The 26,207-nt window shown below is 42.8% G+C and overlaps 2 protein-coding genes and 1 pseudogene across 2 annotated transcripts; 2 read left to right on the top strand and 1 right to left on the bottom strand.

Annotated features, from left to right (window-relative positions):
- Window positions 1-3,969: 3,969 nt before the first annotated feature.
- On the top strand, window positions 3,970-4,920 carry LOC136149910 (putative olfactory receptor 3A4). The gene has a single exon (XM_065910562.1). It carries the CDS (start codon window positions 3,973-3,975, stop codon window positions 4,918-4,920), a length of 948 nt encoding a protein of 315 aa, XP_065766634.1. The 5' UTR covers window positions 3,970-3,972.
- A 6,938-nt stretch (window positions 4,921-11,858) lies between these two features.
- Window positions 11,859-12,806, top strand: LOC136150168 (olfactory receptor 3A10). The gene has a single exon (XM_065910922.1). The coding sequence runs from the start codon at window positions 11,859-11,861 to the stop codon at window positions 12,804-12,806; it is 948 nt and encodes a 315-aa protein (XP_065766994.1).
- A 12,407-nt stretch (window positions 12,807-25,213) lies between these two features.
- On the bottom strand, window positions 25,214-26,207 carry LOC136150167 (elongation factor 1-beta pseudogene; annotated as a pseudogene).

Genomic DNA, 26,207 nt, shown 5'->3' with positions numbered 1-26,207 from the left:
AGAAATGATAAACTTTGGTGTATTAATAGCCTGCAATGCTATACAACCTTATAAAGATATAAGAGCAATTGTTGTAGACACTAATATGAGAATCATACAAACATAATAGTGAAATAAGTCAAAGAAGAATAGCTATTGAAGGACCCCATTTATATAAAGACCAAATATAATGGTAAAGTCTAGATGACAGGTATATGGGTGTTCACTGTATAATTTTTAAACTTTACAACGAGCTCTAAAGTTTTTGCAATAAAATATTAGGGGAAAACAGTCTGTCATTTTTTTAAGATTTTTTTTTGTTTGTTTTGATGTGAACCATTTTCAAAGTTGTAATTGAATTTGTTACAAAATTGCTTTTGTTTCTGTTCTGGTTTTTTGGCCGAAAGACATGTGGGATCTTAGCTCCCCAAACAGGGACTGAACCCTCACCCCCTGCACTGGAAAGTGGAGTCTTAACCCCTGGACCACCAGGGAGGTCCCAGTCTGTCATTAAAGAAAAGACCTGGCTAAATATCTTGCTGTCAAATATACCAGTTTTTATTACCTTTCTAACTACTTCTAGGAATCTGTTGTAAATGTAGAAGAGCCATAACAAAGGGAAATTTTAACTTATCTACCAATAAGGGAATAATCAAGAAAATTTTATATTCACCATCCCTTTATTGAAACTCTTTTCCATGACCTAATGTGAATCTTGAGGTGACTCTAGGGAGGAAATGGTGTCAGGAGATGAGATGAGGTTCCCTCTGATTTTCTAAGGGGCTTCCCAGGTGGCACAGTGGTAAGGAATCCACCTGCCAAAGCAGTAGACATAGGAGACGAGGGTTCGATCCTAGTCAGGAAGATGCCCTGGAGTAAGAAATGACTATTTTTGCCTGGAAAATTCTAGGCACAGAAGAGCCTGGTGGGCTCCGGTGCATGGGGTCGCAGAGCGGGACACAATGAGCACGCACGCACTTGCACTGATATCCTACCCTGCATGCTTGGACTCGGGCAAGGCAGTGCCCTGAACCCTCTTCTGGGAGGCTCTTCCATCCCGCATGCAAACTGACCTCAGTAAGATCTTCCCTCACTGCCATATTTGTCTAACTTCTAAGGTGAAGTAACTCATCCTCAAACTGAGAATACCATAGCTTATGCAACACTGTTATATAAGTGTTTTATTTATGAAACATGTTCAAAATAAAAATGAATGCCTAAAGCATTATTAGTGAAATAAACAATAATCAGAAAGAGAGACATTATAGCATTTTTTATCTAGCTGGGAGCTGAAGTCTAGACTTGTAGCAAGATAGCAAGATAGTAAAAGGTTCAATTTGGGTTCTGGAATCATGAAGTTCCCTTCTGTGGACAGCTGTCAGTAGAGATGTCAAGTCATTCTATTTCCCTGTCAATGTCTCCTTGGCCTCTGGCAGTCCTGAGTCACTGTGAGGCTCTTCCATTGATCCTGCAAAGAACTTCTCTCAAACTCGCTAATGAGAGCCAGTGGGAAAGCATTCTCTTTTTCTTTCTTTCTTTTTTGGAGTTAAAATTGAGATCCAGATCACTTTATTTCATCACCAAAGTGGCCCAGTGAAGTCAGACTCAACAGCCAGCTGGGATTAGAAGAAACTAAAGTGAAAACGATGTCCTGAACTGCTGAGACATAGCAAGAAGAGGGCTGGTCCACCACACCAGAGTGCTTCTCGGGAAGTTAAATATCTCCAAAAGCACACCGAGAAAGAAGTGACTCTGACATTAATTAGGAATTATTAATATTTTTTAAATGCCTCAGGCCACTTTAGGAGCAAAAGTAGAGTGGTCCTGGTCTAGAAGATACTCCAAACCTTTATCTTCACTCATGAAGTTGAGGGCACAAAGCTCAAAAACATTTAGGGTCGGGACAGTAGAGGGTCTGGAGTAAGGTACAGGAGTGGAGGAAGGGCAAGATATTTGTTTGACACTAGAGGAAGAGCCGGGTTTGAGGATGGCAGTAGTGACAGGATGTGTGAGGCGACCTTGTGAAATAATGGAGGGGGTGAGATAGGAGCAAATCCTGCTCCAACTCCCCCCGCCCCCAGCCCCACGTGGCAGGCCAGGCTAGGATGTTGCAAGTCACTGCTTCTCCTCTCCCAAGATGGTAGACTGAAGTCAGAAATCCAAAGTCCCAACTCCACCTCCAATGCAGTGTAAGCTTAATTGCCTTTTAAGACTCTCTGAGATTTATTTTAACTCCATGAAGTGCTGAGATGGTTTTGAGGGGGAGAAGGATGGGGGAAAGGGATAGGCAGAAGTTTGGGATCAGCATGTACCCGCTATTATATTTAAAATGGTAACAAAACAAGGACCTACTATATAGCACGGGGAACTCTGCTTATTGTCATGTGGCAAGCTGGATGGGAGAGAATTTTGGGGAGGATGGATATGGCTGGGTCACTTTGCTGTGAACCCGAAACTCTCACAACATTGTCAATTGGCTGTACTCCAATATAAAATTAAAAGTTTAAAATTTACAAAAAAAGAGAGACTTAAAAAGAAAGTCTCAGTAATTGCTCAAAAATATTTTTGTTAAATAAATGAATGAATGTTGCCGTGTCCATGAAGGTCATACTTGGAAACATTTTCAGAAAAGTTCAAAACATTTTAAAGACACTAGAGATCATTATGTCTGTTTATCCAGCTTTGGCTCCCCCTGGAAAGTCTAATTTCTGATGCCTCCAGGGTAACAATTGGGCGGAGAAAAATCCCACTGTGAGCGTGATGTCACGTGAGTTGTTTATCTCCTTGTCTCTGTGTCCTTCATAAGCTATCCCTGCTTGAAGGTCTTTGGGCCAGCATGACTGTCCCCTGCTGTTTGCCCAAGTTGTGTTCAGCCCTTTGACTGGGTGGGTGCCAAGACCCCTCACTGCATGCTCCCAACTTGGATTTCATACAAGCAAAATAACAGCTTCTCCCTTCTGAAAATAACTAGTGGGACTCAGTCCCTTGAATGTAAAGGTTAGAGACAGGGAGAAGTCAGTTTTAACCAAGGTTTAAAGTCTCACCAACTTGGAGGGAAGCAAGGCTGTTACCAGATAGTTAAGTCCAGAGCAGATTTAGAATGAAAACCAGTTCCTATCTGGAGAGGTGGAGCTGATGGTCAGAACACGTCCATGCAGAAAAGGTCAGACCATTAGATGGAGGTTGATCTGTTGTGGACTTGATTTTATTCTCAACATTAATCATTAGAAAACATTTTCCTCTGCTCATGCCTTATGCCTTTTGCCCACCTCCCACCCCCACCCTACCCCATGCCCAGGAAGCTCCAACCCCAGCCTCTTCCCATTTGAAGTAGACTCCATGTGAGTGACTTCAACATCCATCCTTCAGCCAGAGGTTGTGGTGGATCACTGTGTGTGACCACCCAGGGGTGGGAAAAGGAAGACATTACCTAAGTGATCAAGCATGTGGGCAGGACACAGCACCATAAAAGACTTTAGCCTCACGTGGCCACCAGGTCCATGATAGTATGTGTGTTGGATGATACGCAGTTAGAACCAGGAGACAGAAGAGCAAGAAGCCAAGTGGTGGTGGAGTTGGAGAAGAGAATTCGGAGCCTTGGTGTCTGCTTATCTGGCCTGTGAGAGAGCTCAACTGGGCATCCAGGGAGGCAGCTGAGCTGGGTATCCAATCACCCCACCTGGATTTAAGCCTGGAAACTCACGCTGCTCAAAAGCTCCTTTTACATTTTTCTCATTCAGTAGAAGGTCAATACTTTGGAGCCCAAACTGGGTGCTCTGTGATGACCTAGAGGGGTGATGGAGGGTGGGATGGGAGGGAGACCCCAGAGGGAGGGGATATATGTATACATATAGCTGATTTATTTTGTTGCAGAAGAAACTAACACAACATTGTAAAGCAATTATACTCCAGTTTAAAAAAGGTCTGATTCTCCATTTGTCACCATCGGCACCTTCTAGCTTTACTTGGTTCCACTGCCGGTGGGAGAGAGTCATGGATCCGGGAGCCTCAGGAAATGAGTCAGTTGTCACTGAGTTTGTCCTGCTGGGCCTCACGAAGACCCCAGCTCTACGGCCCATCCTCTTCATCATCTTCCTTCTCGCTTATGTAGCTACTGTGGGGGGCAATTTCAGCATCCTGGCTGCCATCCTCGCTGAACCCAAACTCCACACCCCCATGTACTTCTTCCTGGGGAACTTGTCCCTGCTGGATGTCGGGTGCATCAGTGTCACTGTCCCTGCCATGCTGGGGCATTTCATGTCCAATAACAGAAGCATTCTCTATCGGTCCTGCCTCTCGCAGCTCTTCTTCTTCCACCTCCTGGCCGGGGTGGACTGCTTCCTGCTGACCGTCATGGCCTACGACCGCTACCTGGCCATCTGCCAGCCCCTCACCTACAGCACCCGCATGAGCTGGGGAGTCCAGCGAGCCCTGGCCGGCGTGTCCTGCGTCTTTTCCTTCTCCAATGCACTGACTCAAACTGTGACTGTATCTACTCTCAACTTCTGTGGTCCCAATGTGATCAACCACTTCTACTGTGACCTCCCGCAGCTCTTCCAGCTCTCCTGCTCCAGCACCCAGCTCAACGAGCAGTTGCTCTTTGTAGCAGCAGCCTTCATGGGTGTGGCCCCCTTGGTCCTCATCACTGTGTCCTATGGGCACGTGGCAGCCGCAGTCCTGCGGATCCGCTCAGCGGAGGGCAGAAAGAAAGCCTTCTCCACATGTGGCTCCCACCTCACCGTGGTGGGCATCTTCTATGGCACAGGTGTCTTCAGCTACATGCGGCTGGGCTCAGTGGAGGCTTCAGACAAGGACAAGGGCATTGGCATCCTCAACACCATCATCAGCCCCATGCTGAACCCCGTCATCTACAGTCTCCGGAACCCCGATGTGCAGGGAGCCCTGAGACGGGTGTTCACCCGTAGACAGTCCCCCACGTGAGATCTCTTGCTCTGTCCTTAAAGAATATCATGGCTCCACTTACTGCTTCCAAGAGGTACTGCAATTAGTACAAATGGAGTGTGAACATGGTGAAATCAAATCAGAAACTGGCTTAGAAAGGAAAGTACAATAAAAACAATAGTAGCTGTTACTTATATCATGATTATCATGTGCCAGGCCACTCTTCTAAGTGACTGACATCTATTAACTCATTTAACCCTCAGAACAACACTATGAAGCAGGCACAGATTTACAAATTACAGATTAGGAAACCAAACCTCAGAGAAGTTAAGTAACTTGCCCAAAGTCACACAGCTAAAGAATGTCAGAGCTGTGATTTAAATCTAGGTGGGCATTGTCTCTACTGCCTCTTAAAAGTAATACATCATTCCTAAGAAGAAGGGTATCTGTAAAGTGGGATGGATGGGACAGACAAGAAAGAGGGGATAAAAGAAAAGGAAGGTCAGTGTTATAGAAAAATATTTTTTAAAAAAACATGGAGTAAGAAGTTTTGTTTCTTTAATAAATTTACAGTTTGTTCCAGAGCAGCTGGAAGAGGCTGGTAGAGGAATTGCTGAAGACTGACTTCAGCAAATAAACCAACAAAAAGAGAACAAAGTTTAAAACCAAAATCCAAGGGACAAGGCATTGTTTAGAAAAACCATAGAGATGAGGTAAAATATTGGGCTGACAATAACAAAAAATATGTGTAATAACAGTAATTAAAGAGTTTCAGCTCACCTGAAAAAGTCTCCCTGACTGACTGACTGGAGATCTTTGCCTTCTTGGACATGAACCTGAACCGAACTCTCCTTCTGCGTTGCTAAAAGGAGAAAACCACTTCATTTATTCCATTTATAGCTTTAAACATCTTTTTACATAATGCAATAAAAATGCATGCTTATTAAAAAATTAGAAAATTTGAAAAGAATAAAATTACTCATAAGTTTATTTCAAAGATAGTCATTTTTATATTTAGTCTATAATTGTTTAAAAAGCTTGTACCTAATATATATTTGTAAAAATAGAATAACCTGCTTTTTTCATTTAATAATGTAGTGATAACATAGTAATAACAGAATAACATAGATGGATATCTTTCCATGACATTTAATAGAAATCTTACTCATCTTTTTCTAGATTGCAAAGCATTCCTTTGAATGGATAGAATAAAATGGATTTTACAACTTTCTCTTAGTGAATGTGCTTTGGTTGAAATAATCTTGTTGGATGGAGTGCTGCAATGAACCTAGAAAGAACCTTTATTTAATTTTCAAAGGAATAGATTCATTGATTTTTCCCCCACTGATATAAAATCACTCGTTCACTATCGACTAAATATCCTTCTAGTTTGGGGTCTGTTGTTGGACTCTCTTTTGCTCTTCTTAATCATTATGGTATTAAAACAGAAGTTAATATGTAGTTGTTAAGATATTTCTTATTAGTTTTATTTCCCTGGTGTTGGTCTGTCTTTGCCATACTCATTCCTGCAACTACTTATAATCATCCTTCCAATTAATTTTTAAAATCTGTTTGTAAATTTCTACTAACACAGTGTCAATGTATACATTTAGGAAGAACTGACACCTTTGTATTGTTGATTTTCCCAACCTGGAACAAGGTATATCACTTTAATTACTAAAGTCTTATTTTATAGCTTAAGAGTTTTGTTTTGTTTTTAAAAATAGAACTGTGTGAAACAGAAAGCTAAATTTCCCTTGCCAGGAGGCAGATTTATCCAGAGTGATTCAGGAGGCCAAGAAGGCATGTCCCACAGATAGGGGTTAGTGAGTATACGCTCAAATTGCTGCAGCTGGCTCTGGAGAATCTCTGATACTTAAACACACCACTTGGAACTTTGGGAAAAAGGTTCTGTGTGAATTTATTATTCTGATAGTCAGGAATATTTACATTTAGAAAAGCAACAGAAAGGAAACATTTTTGTGTGCTTTATCGAGTTCACCGGTTTTTAGACCCCCAGCTGTACCTGTACATGTAGTTTATGAGACTTAAAAGTAATCAGGAGGCTTCCCTGGTGGCTCAGCAGTAAAAAAGCCGCCTGCAATAAGGGAGATCTGGATTCAATCCCTGGGTTGGGAAGATCCCCTGGAGGAGGGATGGCAACCCACTCCAGTATTCTTGCCTGGAGAATCCCAAGGACAGGGGAGCCTGGCGGGTACGGTCCATGGGGTCACAGAGAGTCGGCCACGACTGAGCAACCAAGCACACGTGGTTTTCAGCTCTGATAGAATGAAATCTGTCAACAGTGAACCCACATCCTTGTCAGCAGTCATCTAGGACTAAATTTCTACAGACCTCATTAGAGAGGGCCAGCACCCTCCAACTTGCCAGCTTCCAACTCACCACACCATTTGCTTTGCCCTTGTAGGCACTGTAGTTTGTTATCCCTGATCCAGACCTTTGATGTTCTAGCTTTCGTCACTGTTGAAAAAGTTTTGATCTGTAATGTATGTGTGTTTCCTAGAATTTTCTGATTCTTTCTGAACCCTCAACTTATAGGAAATTCTACTAGCACACAAGGCACTCAAGTAATGTCAATAGGATGAATTATTGTCTAATTTTGGGGGTTCCCAGGTGGCTCAGTGGTAAAGAATCTGCCTGCCAATGCAGGAGATACAAGAGAAGTGGATTCGATCTCTGGGTTGGGAAGATCCCCTGAAGAAGGAAATGGCAACCCACTCCAGTATTCCTGCCTGGAGATCCCATAGAGAGAGGAGCCGGATGGGCTACACTACAGTCCATGGGGTCACAAAGAGCCAGACATGACTGAACGACTGAGTACACACACACACACACACACACACACACACACACACACACACACATTGTCTTATTTTAAGGAAGATGGTCTCAACAGTTAGGCACTATCTAGGGAGAAGAAAAGAGGTACAGAATTGTCACTAAATTGGACCTGGCATTAAACAAAACCTGACCTCTGTCCATAAAAGTGTAATTTTGTTAAAGTATTAATTGATTCCAAAAACTTTCATTGAGCACCTAAAATTTAGCAGGAAAAACATTACCTGCCAATCTGGAGTGGTCTGCCTCTGTCTCTCCTTGCCTTCTCTGTGTGGGGCCAGTTTGCAAACCAACCCCAAAATTCCTTAGATACAAAAGTCATGAATCGTAAAAGAAAAAAATGATGAATTGGATATCATCAAAAATGTAAATGTCAGTTATACAAAGGACACGGTTTATGAAAATATAAGTCACAGACTGGGGAACTATTTGCAAAACATGGATTAAAGGCAAGTATCCTTTATATTTAATAAAATATATTTTTAAAAATAGCTCAATAAGAAGTAGAAAAACAACTAATTTTTTATTGAGGGGGAGCAAGTTATTTAAATAAATAATCAATGACATACGGATGGTAAATAAGCACATGAAAAGATGCTCAATATCATTAAGGAAATACAAAGTTAAACCACAATAGTTACTATTGCATACCTAATCGAGAGGACTAATATTAAAAAGACTGATGATATTAAGTGTTGATGAACAACTGGCAATCTCATTCATTGCTGGGAAGAATTCAAAGTGGTACAGCCACTTTGGAAAACAGTTTGACAGTTTCTTTTAAAATTAAACATCCACTTACATATGTTTCAGCAGCTATACTGCAAGGTATTTTCCAAGGAAAAATGATAACATGTCTCCACACAAATAATTGTCTGAACATATTTATATCTTTATTTATAAATAAATAAATATATATATCTTTATTTGTAAGGGCTAAAATCTGGAAGTAATCCAAATGTTCATTAACTGATAAATAGCTTAGCAAATTGCAATACATGGAATATGACTTGGTGAAATGTACTACTAGTGCTACCAACATGCATGACTCTCTGAAGGATCATGCTAATAGAATGAATCCAATTATTTAAAAAGTCTACATAATGTGTGATTCCATTTATGTGACACTATGAAAAAAGCAAAACCATAGGGAAAGAAATCAGATCAGAGGTTGCCATGGCTATGGTCTGGAGAGGGGACTGCCTGCAAAGGTGCAGAAGGGAAGTTTTTGGAGCAGTTGAAGTGTTCTATATATTGATGGAAGTGGTAGATACATGACTATATATTTCATCGAAGCTCATCAAACTTCACAATTAAAATCATACCTCAAGTTAACTTTTTTTTTCAGCTCTGTAATTTTGCAATTGCTTTTTTATGCTTGCATTACTTTTTTTAGCTTTTTATTTTATGTTGGAATATAGCCGATTAAAAATGTTGTGATAGTTTCAGGTGCACAACAAAGTGACCCAACCATGTGTCCATTCTCCCTCAGGCTCCCCTCCCATCTAGCCTGCCACATGGCATTGACCAGAGTTCCTTGCATTGTTACAGCAGATCCTTGTTGGTTATCTATTTTAAATAAGCAGTGTGTACATGTTGACCCCAAACTTTTAAAAGCATGCCTTAAAAAAAACCCAGTGTAGAAAATAAATGAAAGAAACAGTACCAGAATCAGTGAATCTGGAATCCAGCCTGAGCTCTACTAGGGACACCCTCTCTGGCTTTGCCAAGTCAACTAAGCCCTCTGGTTCTTATTTTTCCCATCAGTAATATGGAAACTGTATCCTTTTCTCAGGAGCAGTAGGAGCCTGGAATGAAGTTGTGACTCTAATGTTCCTTTAATAAAGTCCAAAATACTCGGCAGATGAGAGAAACCCTTAAGGACTGAAGGACTGAGGTTGTTTGTCTGCCTCTGGCTTCTTGTGCAATCCCTGGGGAGTGTATCATTTTTAGGGCCCCTAAGGGCTTATTAGCTCCCAAATACAGAGAGAGCACTAAGACACACTCTGTCAGCCCCTGCATCACTTCCTTTATAAGACTTCTGGAAATGGGCCACTTTGGGTCAGCTTAGTACTCACTCCCCTCTCTATAAGAACTGCCATCTGGGAACTTGGAGTAGAAAGGTAAGTGCCTCTGCTCCAGGACTCCTTCCTTCGTGAGTAAGGATGAAGATCCCACATGATCTTCTGGTAGCTTTTCCCTTGGTGCTAGAGAATAAAGGACTGAGCGATCATCAGATTCAGGGAGTGGCAGTGAAATACAATGGTGATGTTCTCTACTCTTAGTGACAAGAAGAATGAAGGTCAGAACTGGCAAGTAGAGGAAGTCAGAAGGGAAAAGATCAGTGTCAAGAATGGGGAATGAAAAGTCTGAGGAGAGCCAAGGGTGGGTATTTAGGTTGATCGGGGCAGAGAAATTAGAATTTATAGCATCTTACAGCGTATTAAAAAGCAGAGACATCACTTTGCCAGCAAAAGTCTGTCTAGTCAAAACTATGGTTTTTCCAGTACTCATGTATGAATGTGAGAGCTAGACCATTAAGAAGGCTGAGTGCCAAAGAACTGATGGTTTCAAATTGTGATGCTGGAGACGACTCGAGAGTCCTTTGGACAGCAAGGAGATCAAACCAGTCAATCCTAACGGAAATCAATCCTGAATATTCATTTAGAAGGACTGATGCTGAAGCTGAAACTCCAATACTTTGGCCACCTGATGACAAGAGCCAACTCATTAAGAAAGACCTTGATCCTGGGAAAGATCAAAGGCAGGAGGAGAAGGGGGCAACAGAGGATGAGATGGTTGGATGGCATCACTGATTCAGTGGACATGAGTTTGAGCAAACTCTGGGAGATAGTGAAGGACAGAGAAGCCTGGCCTACTGCAGTTCATGAGGTCACAAAGAGTTAGACACGGTTTAGCAACTGAACAACAAATACCTCTAAGTAAACTTAGACATAGTACAATACAGCCTTTCATATTGCATAACGGAAAAATGGATGGACAGATAGACAGACGATAGATACTGAGATATTGGCAAAGGGCTTGGCAAAAACAAAAGCACAAAATACAAGTTCTCCAGAACAAACTCTTACATATGTGAACTTAAAACAGGATATCATTTTTGAGCTTCCCTTTTCTCATTTTAAAATGATCACCTATCTTCAAGAATTTCTGTGAAATTTAAATGGAGTAAAATATTTGACAAAAAGTTTATATTCAAATAAATGTTGGCTTCATATTTTTTCCTCCCTTCTTTCTCTCCTTCCTCCCTTCCTTTTATCTTTTTTCCCCTTCTGTTATCCTTTCTCTAAAGTCCCGATGTGAGTTAGTAGTAGAAGCTTATTTATAACACAAGCGTCTGGACTCTTAACTCCACAGCCCTTTCCACTGTGCTGGGTTGTCCTCATATACCAGGAGAAAGAAAGAGAGAGAGAGAGAGAGGGAAGGGGGGAGGAAGGGAGGGAGGGAGAAAGAGAGAGGGACTGTGAATGTCTTTGTGTAGAGAAAGAACTACTTAAGGCAAACTGGACCACAGGACCCGAGGCACACCAAACCTTGCATGGACAGGCAGGGTGGGATGACTGGAGAAGTGCGAGTAGACAAATGCATTCAGAAGAGAGATGAACCTCTGCTCAGAGCAAGGCTGAACTCTTGTCACTGTGTCATGAGACACTGTACTGTGTCACTGCTGTCGATTCACACCCAGATTGGGCGTGCCTTAATGTTAACTTAGGAAAATCCTCCTGTGATGACATTTCCTAAGGTCAGTCACTCTACACTGATACAACCTTCATAGTTGTTAAAATAATGAAACCCTTCCATCCCATTTTGATCACTAGCCACAGTCCTGGGTCCTCAGAGCAGTTTCCTCTGTCCCAACCCCTTTCCTGGGATCCTCTGGATCTCAACCTGAGCTGGAAATTCACGAGTTAATGTCTAGCACTGTAAGGGTCATGGGGATCCTGCTCAAGCTCTAATCCAGTATCCATTCCATTGATAAACGTACACGCCCCGTTATCCCCAGCATCCAGCAGACACAGATTAGGTGCCTCCATGTACCTCTCTCCCCCTTTCAGCAGGTCCACATTTTCTTGCTCTCCATCCCTCAGCAGTGGCCTATGGAGCCAGGTGCCTGGGGCAACAAGACTGTGGTCACTGAATTCATCCTTCTTGGCCTAACAGAGAACATAGAACTGCAACCCATCCTTTTTGCCGTCTTCCTCTTTGCCTACGTGATCACAGTCGGGGGCAACCTGAGTATCCTGGCTGCCATCTTTGTGGAGCCCAAACTCCACACCCCTATGTACTACTTCCTGGGGAACCTTTCTCTGCTGGACATTGGGTGCATCACTGTCACCGTTCCTCGCATGCTGGCCTGTCTCCTGACCCGCCAATGCCGAGTTCCCTATGCAGCCTGTGTCTCACAGGTCTTCTTTTTCCACCTCCTGGCTGGTGTGGACTGTCACCTCCTGACAGCCATGGCCTATGACCGCTACCTGGCCATTCGCCAGCCCCTCACCTACAGTGTCCGCATGAGCCATGACGTCCAGGGAGCCCTGATGGCCATCTGCTGCTCCATCTCCTTCATCAACGCTCTGACCCACACGGTGGCTGTGTCTGTGCTGGACTTCTGCGGCCCTGACGTGGTCAACCACTTCTACTGTGACCTCCCGCCCCTTTTCCAGCTCTCCTGCTCCAGCATCCACCTCAATGGGCAGCTTCTTTTTGTGGGGGCCACCTTCATGGGGGTGGTCCCCATGATCTTCATCTCGGTGTCCTACGCCCACGTGGCAGCTGCAGTCCTGCGGATCCGCTCGGCGGAGGGCAGGAAGAAAGCCTTCTTCACGTGTGGCTCCCACCTCACCGTGGTCTGCATCTTTTATGGAACAGGCTTCTTCAGTTACATGCGCCTGGGCTCCGTGTCCGCCTCGGACAAGGACAGGGACATTGGCATCCTCATCACTATTGTCAGCCCCATGCTGAACCCACTCATCTACAGCCTCCGGAACCCCGATGTGCAGGGTGCACTGAAGAGGTTGCTGACGGGGAAGCGGCCCCCCGAGTGAGAAGGCAGGGGTGTCAAGACGCCCCTCCCTCCTTGAGCAACCCCCCAATTTCTTGTGCTGAAGGCTTAGTTGTGGGCAGGAGGATATTCAAGGATGGACTAAGAAGGAAAGTAGATAACTCAGACCGGGGTAGAATGTGGTTTGCCTTGGACTGGGGAGAAAGGCTAAAGCTTAGAGAAGAGAGTAAGTATCTAAATAACTGATGAAAGATGGATTAGAGACAGATGGGAGAAGGGACTTGGCTGGTGGTCCCAGTGGCTAAGACTCCATGTACCCAGTGCAAGAAACCTGAGTTCAATCCCTGATCAGGGAACTAGATCCCACATGCCGCAAATAAGAGTTAAGGATAAATGGGAGAAAATTATACTATGGGTCAGGAAGTGGGACACAAATAAGTTGTATTTTTAAAATTCAATGACTTTTCAGTTGAAATACCTTAAAAATATTAATTAAAATGTTTGCCCTCACCCTTTTAAGATATGTTTGTATCTTAGGGCTTCTCTAGTGGCTCAGATGGTAAAGAATCTGGCTGCAATGCAGGAGACCCAGGTTCGATTCCTGGGTTGGGAAGATCTCCTGGAGAAGCGGATGGCAACCCACTCCAGTATTCTTGTCTGGAAAATTCCATGGACAGAGGAACCTGGCGGGCTATAGTCTATGCACTCTCAAAGAGTCAGACACAATTGAGCGACTAACTTATTTGTATCAGAGTATTGGGTCTGGGGACTTCCCTGATGGCTCAGCAGTAAAGAATCCACCTGCAATGCAGGAGATGGAGGAGACTCAGGTTTGATCCCTGGGTTGGGAAGCTCCTCTGGAGGAGGGGATGGCAACCCACTCCAGTATTCTTGCCTGGAGAATCCCGTGGACAGAGGAACCTGGCAGGCTACAGTCCATGGGGTCACAAAGAGTTGGACACGACTAAAGCAACTGAGTACACACTCATGCATGGAGTCTGTTTTTTTTTTTTTTTTTAAAGATTCTTCTTCAGGAAATAAACTCATGATTGTGGAATTAAGGTTTGGCATAGCCTGGGAGCAGGATGTGGGGACCTGTCAGAGTACCTTCCAGCATCTTCTTCAGAGCAACACGATCAAATACCTCTTCCTAAAACCAGGGTCCCCATCCCGACTAACCATGAGTGGGAACAACACATTTTCACATCACTGCGTGAACTCACTCCCCCAACCTCTCCACTGAAAACTCGCCAGTGGGTCATCATTAATTTCCTGAGAATAAGCATTCAGAATAGTTAGTTTAGTTTTTATTTTTCATGGCAAAGTACCCCGATTTATAAAAGGGCATTCTATCTAATATGTATAGAAAATCAGTAAAGGTGAAAAATGAAGGGAAATAGAAGTTTGCAGTTTACCACTGAATGAGTACTGGAAACCAAGATTTTACCAAAAGAGCGAAACTAAGGGAACCCATGGAAGAACAGTGACTAGAATGAGAGTTGATTTCACATGCACTTGTGACTGTTTCTAGAATTTTTTTCTGTGAACCTTTCAGACACTTCCTGGTCCACAAGTTGGAAGTCTGAGAAGAGGGACCTTACCTAACATTCTTATTAATTGATGAGGAGGGCAGCTTGGCCCCCTCAAGTTGTCTGAGAATATTCCCAGTCAAATGAATGTTCCCACCATCTTTCTCTCTATTTTTCCTGAAGACCGCTGTCTCCCACTTCAGGTCCAGTGCCACTCTGGGGCGGGCCCTGCAACAGCCTCTGGGCCTGGGCCCCTCCGGCACTCGGGCCACCCACGATGCCTGGTTAAGCCCCTGGGGCAGTGTCTGTCCCACTTAACGCCATCTGATTTCTTTCTGATGACCACTGTATCACATCCAGACCTTCACCGGGGATGTCATGTCCCTCTGTCACTCATTTCTTCCCAGCCTCTCCCATCAGTCTTTCTCAGCCACAGCCTCTAGCTCAGCGAGAGTTTTTCTTTATCAGGAGACTCTTGCATCTCTTCACTTTTATTGCATGTTCGTAATCTCCTCCAAAAGAGTGTGCCCTGCTCAGCAAGAAAGACATCATCATCATTTCTGTATTCCTCGCAGCTTCTTTTTGGCTTTCCCTGACTAGATTGTAAGCTCCTTAACGACAAGGACCATGTTTTCTATTATACATGTCTTCAAACTCACAGCACAGTGCTGAGTGCTTAAAGCCATCTCACGGATCCATCAACTGCTACTAGGAACTGATAACCATCAGCTGGTATTCCTGACCTGTGACAGGAAATGTGTGTTCTCCGTGGGAGGTCAGTAACCAGCCAGATGTTTTCTAAATGCCCAAAATCCAAGATCTTAAGATATGAAGGGAAAAGAAAAGAAGAAAGAGAAGCTTTCTTCTGAGGACATAGTCAGTCACTGAGCTTGACATAACCGGAAGAAGCTTTCTGGATTTCATGTGTGAACTGCATGTCATTTCTCTCCCAGAACTAAGAGAAACTGCCTGAAGTTAGAGCCAGAAAAGTGTCTCCCTCTTGCAAAGGAATGGAAGAGAACATTTAATTAGCAAAAGCTAATCTGAGCTTGGAGCCCCAGGGTTCTGAAATCCTGCAACATCCAAGACTGGGCTCCATTCAACTTGGAGCACGTTAAGCAGGTGGGATGATAATAATAAATGAGTGCTAATCAGTATGACAAAGTGTTTGTCTTTCTTTAAATGATGTCCTTAAGTGAATAGTTTTTAACTCTGCTCTGAAAATATGAGCAATTCATATGTGGTATAAATAATTTTAATGAAAAGTATATTTTTGTTTAAAAAGAAGAATGAATATATTGACATGAAAAGATGTACAGCACATATTGCTGAATTTAGAAAGTGGTGATGATGTGACATGTAATGTGTATCGGACGAAAAAGTGCTGTGAAACAACCCCCAAATTTTAAGTGGTGATTTCCATTGCAGAGGAGAATTGGACTGGGCAGAGCGGTGGGAAATGCAGGACTTTCAGTTTCTACTCCATTTACTCTTTTTTTTTTCATATTGTTCATTATTTTACTTGCAATCCCATAGAATGACCTACTGGATGAATGAGGATATTTTTTTTTGGAGAGGGGGGAGTGTTCCAGGGATTGAACAACGACCCCAGAAGTAGAAGCCTAGAGTCTTAACCACTGGACCACCAGGGACGTCCCTCCATTTACTCTTATTTGAAGTTTCTCACTGAATTCTGTGGCTTGCCAGGTGTCTCAGTGGTAAAGAATACACTTGCCAATGGAATCGCTGCAGGAGACTTGGGTTTCATCCCTGGGTCGAGATTATCTGCTGGAGGATGAAATGGCAACCCACTCCAGTATCCTTGCCAGGAAAATTCCATGGACAGAAGAGTCTGGCAGGCTGCAGTCCACAGGGTCACAAAGAGCCAGACATTACTGAGAGACTGAACACACATTCACTGAATTCTGCAATATAAAAAACAATTTTTTAAGTAAATGCTATTGGTGGATACGGGGGTGGGAGGAGTAAAATGAATTGACTGCAATATTTTCTCTCCAGCCTTCAAAGTGTCCTCTGTCAATCCTCATCTTTGAGGAGAAAAAAAAAATAGTAAGTTGTTTGTCCATCCAATATAAGGCCACTGGCTTCACTTTATCTAGACTCACAGGCTCCAGAGAGACACAAAGTAGTTATTGGTCATCTTATCCATGCTGCCTCTTCTGAGATGAGAGCCAGACCCAAGCATCTCTAGCCTAGGAAAATACTCCCGGAGAATCTTTCCCCTCGTCCCACCTCCTGGCCCTGAAAAGTCAAATTTCACCCTCCATTCCACACGAATGCCTACCTTACACCAACACCAGCACACCTCCTCCCCAAAACCCTTGCACTGCTGCCTAGTTTTGACTCTTTTTATGTAATTCCAGTCAAAGCTAGTGACTCATCTTTGTGGGGACTCATGTAGATTCCTTGTGCCACAGATATAGGGTCATGGCCTCTGTGAGTTTAAAGAAACCTCTAGAGATATTTTGGTCCAGCCACCCTGACTTCAGAAAACTCACATCCAAAGAAACTTGTTCCAAATGTTCTTGGCCTTCAACACAAATGTGAGCTTATTGAGGACAGCCAGGATCCATCTGCTAAGCTCAGCTAATGTCATTTTATAAACCATAAGCATCTATAACACATATGCCTACTTGGACAAGCTCTCAGAAACATTTTCACATTGCTTCTTTCTCCCACACCCATGTCACTATCTAGAGGCCCACCATATGTGTCACAAAGATAAAGGCACTGTTAGAACCCAAGAAAATTATGAAAGTAGTATGATTCCTCATTATACTACTGGCACATAACAATATTCACAGAGCACTTTGAAATCTGTGTTCTCATTTGAATTTTGCATCTGCACAGTTGAGTATCATCCACAATGAGGATCAGGATTAGAAAATACAAATAAGAGGGCCAGTTTTTATTATCTTCACTTTGCAAATTAAAAAAAAAAACAAAAACAGAAGCTAAGTGATTTCCGAAGGGCATGGGGTTAGTAAGGCTTCCTAGATGGTCCAGTGGTAAAGAATCATCCTGTCAATGCAGGAGACACAAGAGACACCAGTGTGATCCCTGGGTGGGGATGAACCCCTGGAGAAGGAAATGGCAACCCACTCCAGTATTCTTGCCTGGGAAATCCCATGGACAGAGGAGCCTGGCAGGCTACAGTCCATGGGGGTCGCAAAGAGTCAGATCGACTGATTGACCAAATGCTCATGCATATAGGGTTAGTTAGCAGGGCAGCCTGCAAGTGCTGACTCACAGCCCAGTATTTTTGCCTTCCTCCATGATTGGCTCTAATAAATCACCAAAGACTTCTGAATTAACCAGAGTGATGCTGACTCTCAGCATAATGAGTCTCGGAAATGGGAAAGGCACGACAGTTGAGAGAAGAGAGCCTTAGGACATCCAGAGACTTGCTTTCTAACCCAGCCTCTTCTACTTAAGGCCACATGAGCTTTCGAAGCCATTCCTTCCTTCCATATATCTTGCACCTTTTTTCATTCACTTATTCTGTGATAAATACTCAGACCCCCTCCTCCCACAGGACACCAATGGCTATGGGGAAAAACGGGGCCTTAGGTAATTAAATTAAATGGACAAGTGATAAGATTGAGAGCAGGAGGATATGCCCAGGAATAATTCATGCACAGTGGAGCTCTGATGAATTAAGGCTGGTTCTTGGGCTGTGGCAACTGGAGAGATGCCCAAACTGGAGACGGTGGCAGTGGGCCAGGCAGAGATGTGACAGCCCAAGAGGCAGTGGTCACTGAAACTGAAAGAAGTGAACTTGGGGAGGAATCTTGGAACATCAGCCAGAAAATATCTAGCCTTGTTTTCAGAGTTTATGTTTGTAGGATCTGAAGAGATTAGGATATTAAGGCCCTAAAAGATTTCAGACCATTATTTGGTATTTACAAATAGTTGCCCAGGCCAGGATATATGGAGAAGCAAATATGAATCAAGCTTCCTTCATGTGCCGGGCAGCAAGCTGAGCAACCATGCTCCTTGTTGCATTAAGCTAACTGTGATCAAGCGAAGTCAGCATTGGACCCAGAAGTTGGGAGACCTGGCTTCTGGGCAGACACTGCTATTTGTTAGCTATGTGACACCGGACAGGTCAGTTACCCTCTGTGGGCCCCAGTTTCTTATTTATGAAACGGGAATCATAACACACAATTCAAATGATTATTCTGAGAATTAAATGAATTGAAATACAGAATTCGTGTTGATAAGTATAATGTTCCCTGGTGCCTCTTTCCTGGTGGCCCTCCCCTGGTGGCTTACTCAGTAAAGAATCTACTTGCAATGCAGGAGACCCAGGCTCAATCCTTGGGTTGGGAAGATCCCCTGGAGAAGGAAATGGCAACCCACTCCAGTTTTGTTGCCTGGAGAATCCCATGGACAGAGGAGCCTGGTGGGCTACAGTCCATGGGGTCACAAGAGCTGGACGTGACTCAGAGACTAAACCAGCACCGCAAGTATAATGTAGAAGGTGTTAAAAGTCCATTGAGTTTTGAGTTGCATCTTTCTAGAGTTTGTGGCCTCACGGTGGAAAACACCAAAGCAGGAACTTACGGCCCCAAACTCCAGCCTTGCCCGGTTAGTGTTAATGTCTTTTGTACCACCATGGCCCTCACTTCCCTTGAATGAACTAGTGAAAGACTCAGAACAATAGAAGCTTCTGCCCTGCCGTGGACACTTGGAAGGGGGCATGATTAATTCCCTGGGTCCCCAAACACTTTGCTGACTTCTCAAGCTCAGCGGAGCCTCAGGAGGTTCACCCATCTTCATGGATGTTCGCCCATACCATTCATCTTTCTCACAAAGTTTCCCACTGCACAGAGTTTCCCACTGAGACAGCGGTGATGGGAATGGGAATGAAGTCCTCGAATGTTCCACAAACAGAACCCTCTAATTAGCTCCCAAATGAGAGTTCAGGATAACTTGGCTGAGAGTTGGCTGGGGATTTGCTGATTGTCTTCTGCATCTCTGCTAACAAGGCCAGAGGGAAGGGAAACCCAGAAAAGATTTTGCTCTTATTTGTGTCCTTTAGAAAGAAATCAGACCTTAGAGAGGAGGGTGGAGGAGGCCAATTAGTGATGGATGGGTTCAGTAGTGTCCTTAACAAGATTCATTAGCAAAGTTTCTAGCAGAGGGAAGATGTGTTCAAAACAAGGTTGCCTGGGTGTGAGTCTCAGCCTCTCTGCAAACACTTGCCTCCATTTCTTCACTTTTTTCTGACTTTTGGCATTGTGTGCTTCCACCCTCGTCACACCCCAAAACTCTCCTGTCCACCCACCCCTCCTCCATCACAGCCTGGTTTTCTTCAATCCCATATTAAATAAATGTGCCTACTCTGTTGTATCTATTGGTTGTATCATTTTATACCTGTATCAGGATTTCCTTAATCAACCCTATCTTAACCCTTTAGATTGTTTCCCATTTTCCATTATTAAATGCAAAGTTTTATACGTCTCTGCACAGCTGTTTCCTTGACTGGACCGTATGCATGTATATATCTTCAACATACTTATGAATATTGACAAATTATCAACTAGATGCATTGTACCATTTGAATGTTCTGCCAATTCAATGCAAGAGGGCCCCTTTCCAGACCTTAAGCAACTTCAAGTATTATCATTAAACCAGGGATCCCCCAACCCCCAGGAACTGGGCCACAGAGCAGGAGGTGAGCGGTGGGCAGGTAAGTGAGTGAAGCTTCATCTAGCACTCCCCATCACTTCCATTGCCACCTGAGCTATCCCCACCATTGCTTATATTACCACGTTAACCACTGAACACTCCCCTTTTCTGTGGAAAAGAACTGTCTTCCATGAAATTGGTCCCTGGTGCCAGAAAGGCTGGGGAGCTGAAATCTTTACAATGTGATAATCCCTGTTTCCCAATACTGTTCTACTTTGCATTTATTGTAAAGGTTCTTTTTCTTTTTCTTTGAGTGCAAGTATTAACTCTTAGCTGCAACTATTTTCCTTATTTATATTTGCCTCTCATTAATGCTAATTGTGTTTTTAACATACAAACTTTTGTCTTCTGTAGTCAAGCATATAAATATTTTACTTTATGACGTCTATCTTTGCTGCCATACTTGAAATTATTTTTCCCATGTCAAGTTTATGTAAATACTCATCTATTTTTCTACTACATATTTTATAACTTTATTTTTAACATTTTCCATTTTTCCATCCAAAATTTTAGTACATGATTTGACATAGAGATATAATGCTATGCTTTTTTAACTCTATAGCCTGTGTTCCCAAGACAGTTCCCAATAACTTGAAGAGTGCTTTTGTCAAATATTAAATGTCAATTAAATGCTTCTGAACAACTTTATATTCTGTTCCACCATTCTGTGCCGTGTTTCAACCACTGTAGCTGTGGAACAGATCCACAGTTCTGAAAATCTCATATTCACATCACATTCTCATTACTCTCTTTCCTCCCAAATGTATTAATAGTTGATTAGTATCACATGTTCTCTCTTCCAGTTTAGCTATAGAATCATTTTTCTCACTGGAATCTTCTACCATTAGGTTTTTACTTGGAATGTGTTGAATTTATAATTTGGGGATGGAAGCTTTACAGTATTGGATCTTTCCATGGTATGGTCTATCCATTTATTCAAGTGTTGTTTCTAAAGAAAAGTTTTGAAGGTTTTTTAAAAAATGAGTCTCCATGTTTTTATTAAATTTATTTTGAGATATGCAATATTTTTGCTTTCACAAAGTGGATATTTAATATGAGATATGAATATTTTAAGACTCTTAATTTGTGTTGAACTATCTAATAACAGAAAGGTGATGCCTTAATCTCCATTTAGAAGTTGTCTATATCCATTTTACCATGTCATCACAAATATTAATTATTTTTAATCATTTCAAATTTGAGAGGCAAAAATATACTAAAAATTTACTTTACTTTTTCTGTTTCCTAGTGAAGCTGAGTATTTTCTTCTGTTAAACATATCATTTTTCTCTTTTATAAATTGCCTTTTATGTTCTTGGGTTATTTATTCAGTGAGATGTCAGCATTTTCACTTCAATATTTTTATTTTTTAGTTTGTTTCAGATTTCTATTAGATCTTTACAGGTTAAACATACTAACGTTTTCATATTTTCTGCAAATATTTCTCCAAATTTGTTGTTTGTCTTTTAATTTGGGTAATTTTTACATACATTGAAAATATGCTTGTGTAGTCAGATCTATTGATCTTTTCTTCATGCCTCCTTCCATTGCTTACATGCCTAGAACACCTGCTGTCATTGACAGTTATATAAACAGTCACTTATTTATTCTCTTGGGCTTTTAAAATTTGGAGCTTTGTATTTAACTCTTAAATCCACCCTGCATTTATTCTGGCACATCGTGTAATGTAATATATACATCCAAGAGGTCTTTATTTTTCAAATGAGCAATCAATTGCCTCAACAAGAGGGAGTAATCCATTCCCTGCCCCACCCTCACTAATTTATAATGCTTCATTTGTGATGGGAATGCAGGTTGTTGCAACAGCTTTGAAGATCAGCTTGTCAGTATCTAGCAAGGATGAAACTGTACAAGCCCTGTAACCCAGCAGGGTCACTCCTAGGTTTATACTCAGACAAGAGCACCAACCGGCACACACATAAGAATGCCCACCAAAGCATTATTCGTAATGGTCCACTGAAAACCCAAATGTCCATCATCAATATAATAGAAAAATATTCTGTCGTGTATTAATACAATAGGGTGTAATACAGTCATGAACATGAACTTGTTAAAAACTTATAAACAGAAAACTCATCTATTGATAGAGTTGGGCGACCAGAAGGGGGCGCTCTCGAGCCCTGTGTTGATAGCAGACCCCAACAGAAATAAGGAAGACTCACGTTCTTTCACTCAGCCAATGAAAAGCAACGAATTCTTTGTTTGCTACAGCACTCCCGACTTCCTTTAGCCCCCATGATATTATTCTCCTTCCCTTGCCACAGGGGGACTTGCACTTGGCTCTCCGTGGTTGCAGACTCTGAACTGCAATTCTCAAATTAACCCATCTTTGCTGGAGAAATGTCTGGCAGTCTATTTGTTTAAGGTCAACAAACTAAATCCATACCTGAATACTTGGAAGAATCTTGGAAGCATATGAAGGAAAAGAGAATATGTATTATATGAATTTTATATATAGATAGATAGATAGGCACGCTTCCCAAGTGGTGCTAGTGGTAAAGAACCCACCTGCCAATGCAGGAGACATAAGAGATGCAGGTTTGATCCCTGGCTTGGGAAGATCACCTGGAGGGGGGCAGGGAAACCCACTCCAGTATTCTTGCCTGGAGAATCCCAGGGACAGAGGGGCCTGGTGGGCTACAGTCCATGGGGTCGCAAAGAGTCAGATATGACTGAAGTGATTTAGCATGCATGCACATACATATATGTGTGTGTGTGTGTATGTGTATATATATATATATACACACACACCCCAGAAGAGTGTGTCCAACTGATCTGTCTTGGATCATAAGCCCATTACTTAAGCCAGGGGAGAACCTTTAGTCAGGTTCTATCCACATGGAAGAAAGAAAAATGACACTACAGGAAACAGGGCAGATAATTAGGAGAGAATGAGTGCTATTAGAAAAATAAATATCTATTATAGCCTTTTCCTTATCTTTTAATTCATCATTTCTAATTTTTTTCTCTTCATTTTTCTGTAACCCTTTCTGTAAATCCTCTAGACCTTTCTACTCAAAGTGTGGTCTGCTACCCAGCAGCATCTGTGTTATGTGGAAGTTTGTTGGAAATTCAGAATCACAGGCCTTCCTCAAACCTTCTACATCAAAATCTGCATTTAAACAAGACATCCACATAATATATATGCGTAGTGTGGAAGGAAAATCAAAATGGAGTTATATAGCTAAGAGAGCTCTCTCAAATGGAGCCAGGAGGCCATTGAAGAAGTGTGACAATGAATGTCGCAACCCAGATGGAGTCTGAACTTTGACCATTTATAGTAAGTCCCCTACATACATACCTTCAAGCTTTGAACTTTCAAAGATGCAAACGTGTGTTCCATCCCATCAGGCGTGAGTGAAACTGTATCTTGCCTTCTGTTTCCTCCTGCCTGTCCACTCGATTCCAGCCCCTGAAGCCAGCTATTGTACTACCATACTTTTCAAGGTATTATATTGTAAGATTAAAAAGATTTTCTTTATTTTTGTGTTTGTTTTTTATGTATTGTGTGAAAAGTATTATAAACCTATTACAGGACAGTCTATACAGCCTGTTGTGTTAGTTGGGTCCCTAGGCTAACTTTGCTGGACTTATGAACAAATTGGACTTAACAAACACACTCTCTGAATGGATCTCAGACATACTCTTTTGGCCTAATGCAGACAACCAGAAGATTTGCCCAATATTTCAGAAACTCACAGTACTTATTGGACCTGTGCCTAAATAACTCCTAACAAACTCTCTCTTACAGACAAATACTTTCTTGCATTGGTGCATGCTTAGTCACTTCAGTCGTGTCCACCTCTTCTTGACCCCATGGCTGTAGCCTGCCAAGCTCCTCTGTCCATGGGATTATCCAGGCAAGAATACTGGAGTGGGTTGCCATTTCCTTCTCCAGGGGATCTTCCCTACACAGGGATCGAACTTGGGTGTCCCGCATTGTGGGAAGATTCTTTATCGATTGAATTACATCCAAGTTAATCCTAATTCTTGCCAGACAACTTTAACAACATTGTGTCTTTTGCCTTTCTAATTCCCCTGCCCCTTTCTCTTCCCTGAAACACTCATTTTACCCAAATCTGTGTCTCCAGAATTACAGCTCCTAAGACCTCAACTAAACTCTTTCTTATTTGCAACCTTCTCTATTTCTTGGTCAACAGTGGTAAAGTTAAAAATGGCAAAGTTCTTGAAGTTGGTTCTAGAGTCTTAATTCAACTTTCTGCAGTGATAACCCTAATTCTTTATTTTAAAAATTGAGGAGGATGGGACTTCCATGGTGGTCCAGTGGTTAAGAATCTGTTTTCCAATACATGAGACGTGGGTTCAATCCCTGGTCGGGGAACTAAGATCCCACATGCCATGGCGCAACTAAGCCCATGCTCAGCTAGAGAGCCTACCTGCCATAAATACTGAGCCCACATGCTCTGGAGTCCATGCTCTGCAAAAAGAGAAGCCACGGGTTGCCACTAAACAAAGCCCACACACTGTAACGAAGATCCAGCATGGCCCAAAAAAGTTTTTTTTGAGGAGATGATTTTCCCAAGAACTTTTCTACTGAACCCCTTTGCATGCTTTTCTTGGTTTAAACAAGATCTTTCAGGATCACTGAGATCATGCCCTAGAGCTTTTAAGCATTCTCCTGTGTCCTCCATCAAGTCTGCCCCAATGAGAACCATGTATTCAGATTATTCAGCTTGGGTCTCCCTCCTAGCTGTCTACTAACCTTCCTTTGTTGATCCTTGCCTGCAGGAGTCCAGATTTAGAGCCCTGGGAGCAAATATGAATTCCTTAAGCTTCTGTGCTGGTCCAGCTTCATAGAGTCCTGGGTGGAGTGGGGTGGTGGTGAGATGTCAGCTAATGGACTGACAGTGCCTCCAAAGAGCAATGTGGGAAAGCCCTCTGTGTTCTCTGGGTTATCATCAGATCCAAACCTCAACTCTGGGCTTCCCAGGTGGCGCTAGTGATGAAGAACCTGTCTGCCAATGCAGGAGACCAAAGAGATGAGGGTTCGGTCCCTGAGTAAGGAGGATCCTTTGGAGAAGGGCATGGCATCCCACAGAGAATACTGGCATTCCACTATTCTCGCCTGGAGAATCCCATGGACAGAGGAATCTGGCGGACTACAGTCCATGGGGTCGCAAAGAGTCGGACACAACTGAAGCGACTCAGCACACACGGCACAAACCTAAACTCTGTCTGTGGGCTTTGCATAACCCTGGGGAGGGGAGCATGGCTCTTGGGAAAGCATGAGAATGGGAGGGCCTGCTCTATGGTAGCACCTCTCTCTTTTTCTTTGTCTTTCAAGCTGTGCTTTAAGGGCACTGATCCACAGTGGATTTTGGATCTTGTGGAACGCAGCCGTGACCACAGACTGCACATTTTCATCAAAAACAGTGATCTTCTCCTCCAGTGTATCTGTTCCAACGTCATCGTCTTCAACTACACACTGTATTTGAAGCTTTTAAATTCCATACCCCACTGGAACTAGTTTAGAAGAGGCCCAGACTAAGCCTTCTGCGTGAATACTTCTGATTCACTTCTCCAAAGGTTCATATCTAGTAAGACAGAGACTTGGCAACAAGTGATGTTTGTTTGGCTTTTTTTGACTCATACTGTGCAAGGGGTTCTTCTCTTTGCCTCTTGGCTTCTTCACTTTCCTCCTCCTCATCAGATCCAAAGGGATCAAAATCCTCATCATCTTTATTATCTGTAGCTCCACTTTCTGTGATGCCTTCCACATTAGCAGGGACATACTTGCCCAAAGCTTTCTTCACCCCTGGCAGGCTGGTCTTTTTGTAAGATTGGATGTGATTATACCTTGGGCTTCCCTGTGGCTCAGACAATAAGGAACCCACCTGCCAATGCAGGAGACCCAGGTTCAGTCCCTGGATTGGGAAGATCCCTTGGAGAAGGGAATGGCAATCCACTCCAATATTCTTGCCCGTAGAATTCCATGGACAGAGGAGCCTGTTGGGCTTCAGTCCATGGAGTTGCGACCGAGTGGCTTTCACTTCATATACCAACATATGGCACAAGTCAGGAGGTGGTGGGCCCAAGACGGCTTCAAATTCTGCCTTGTTTGCTTGTGACGACATAGACCCCTAGATGTAGCTCTTGTCTGCCAAGGAGTCATTCAGCACCCAGAGGTGGGCAGGGCTTTTCAGGTTTTCAAAACCCAT

The sequence above is a fragment of the Muntiacus reevesi genome, chromosome 18, assembly GCF_963930625.1.
Source record: "Muntiacus reevesi chromosome 18, mMunRee1.1, whole genome shotgun sequence".
Classification (NCBI taxonomy): Eukaryota; Metazoa; Chordata; class Mammalia; order Artiodactyla; family Cervidae; genus Muntiacus; species Muntiacus reevesi.
The sequence above is the reverse complement of the archived record's forward strand: the minus strand, read 5'-3'. Positions and strand labels throughout refer to the sequence as shown.

What these genes read in the sequence shown, in the direction of transcription:
- LOC136149910 (XM_065910562.1), top strand. Translation starts at nt 3,973, where the DNA reads ATGGATCCGGGAGCCTCAGGAAATGAGTCAGTTGTCACTGAGTTTGTC.
- LOC136150168 (XM_065910922.1), top strand. Translation starts at nt 11,859, where the DNA reads ATGGAGCCAGGTGCCTGGGGCAACAAGACTGTGGTCACTGAATTCATC.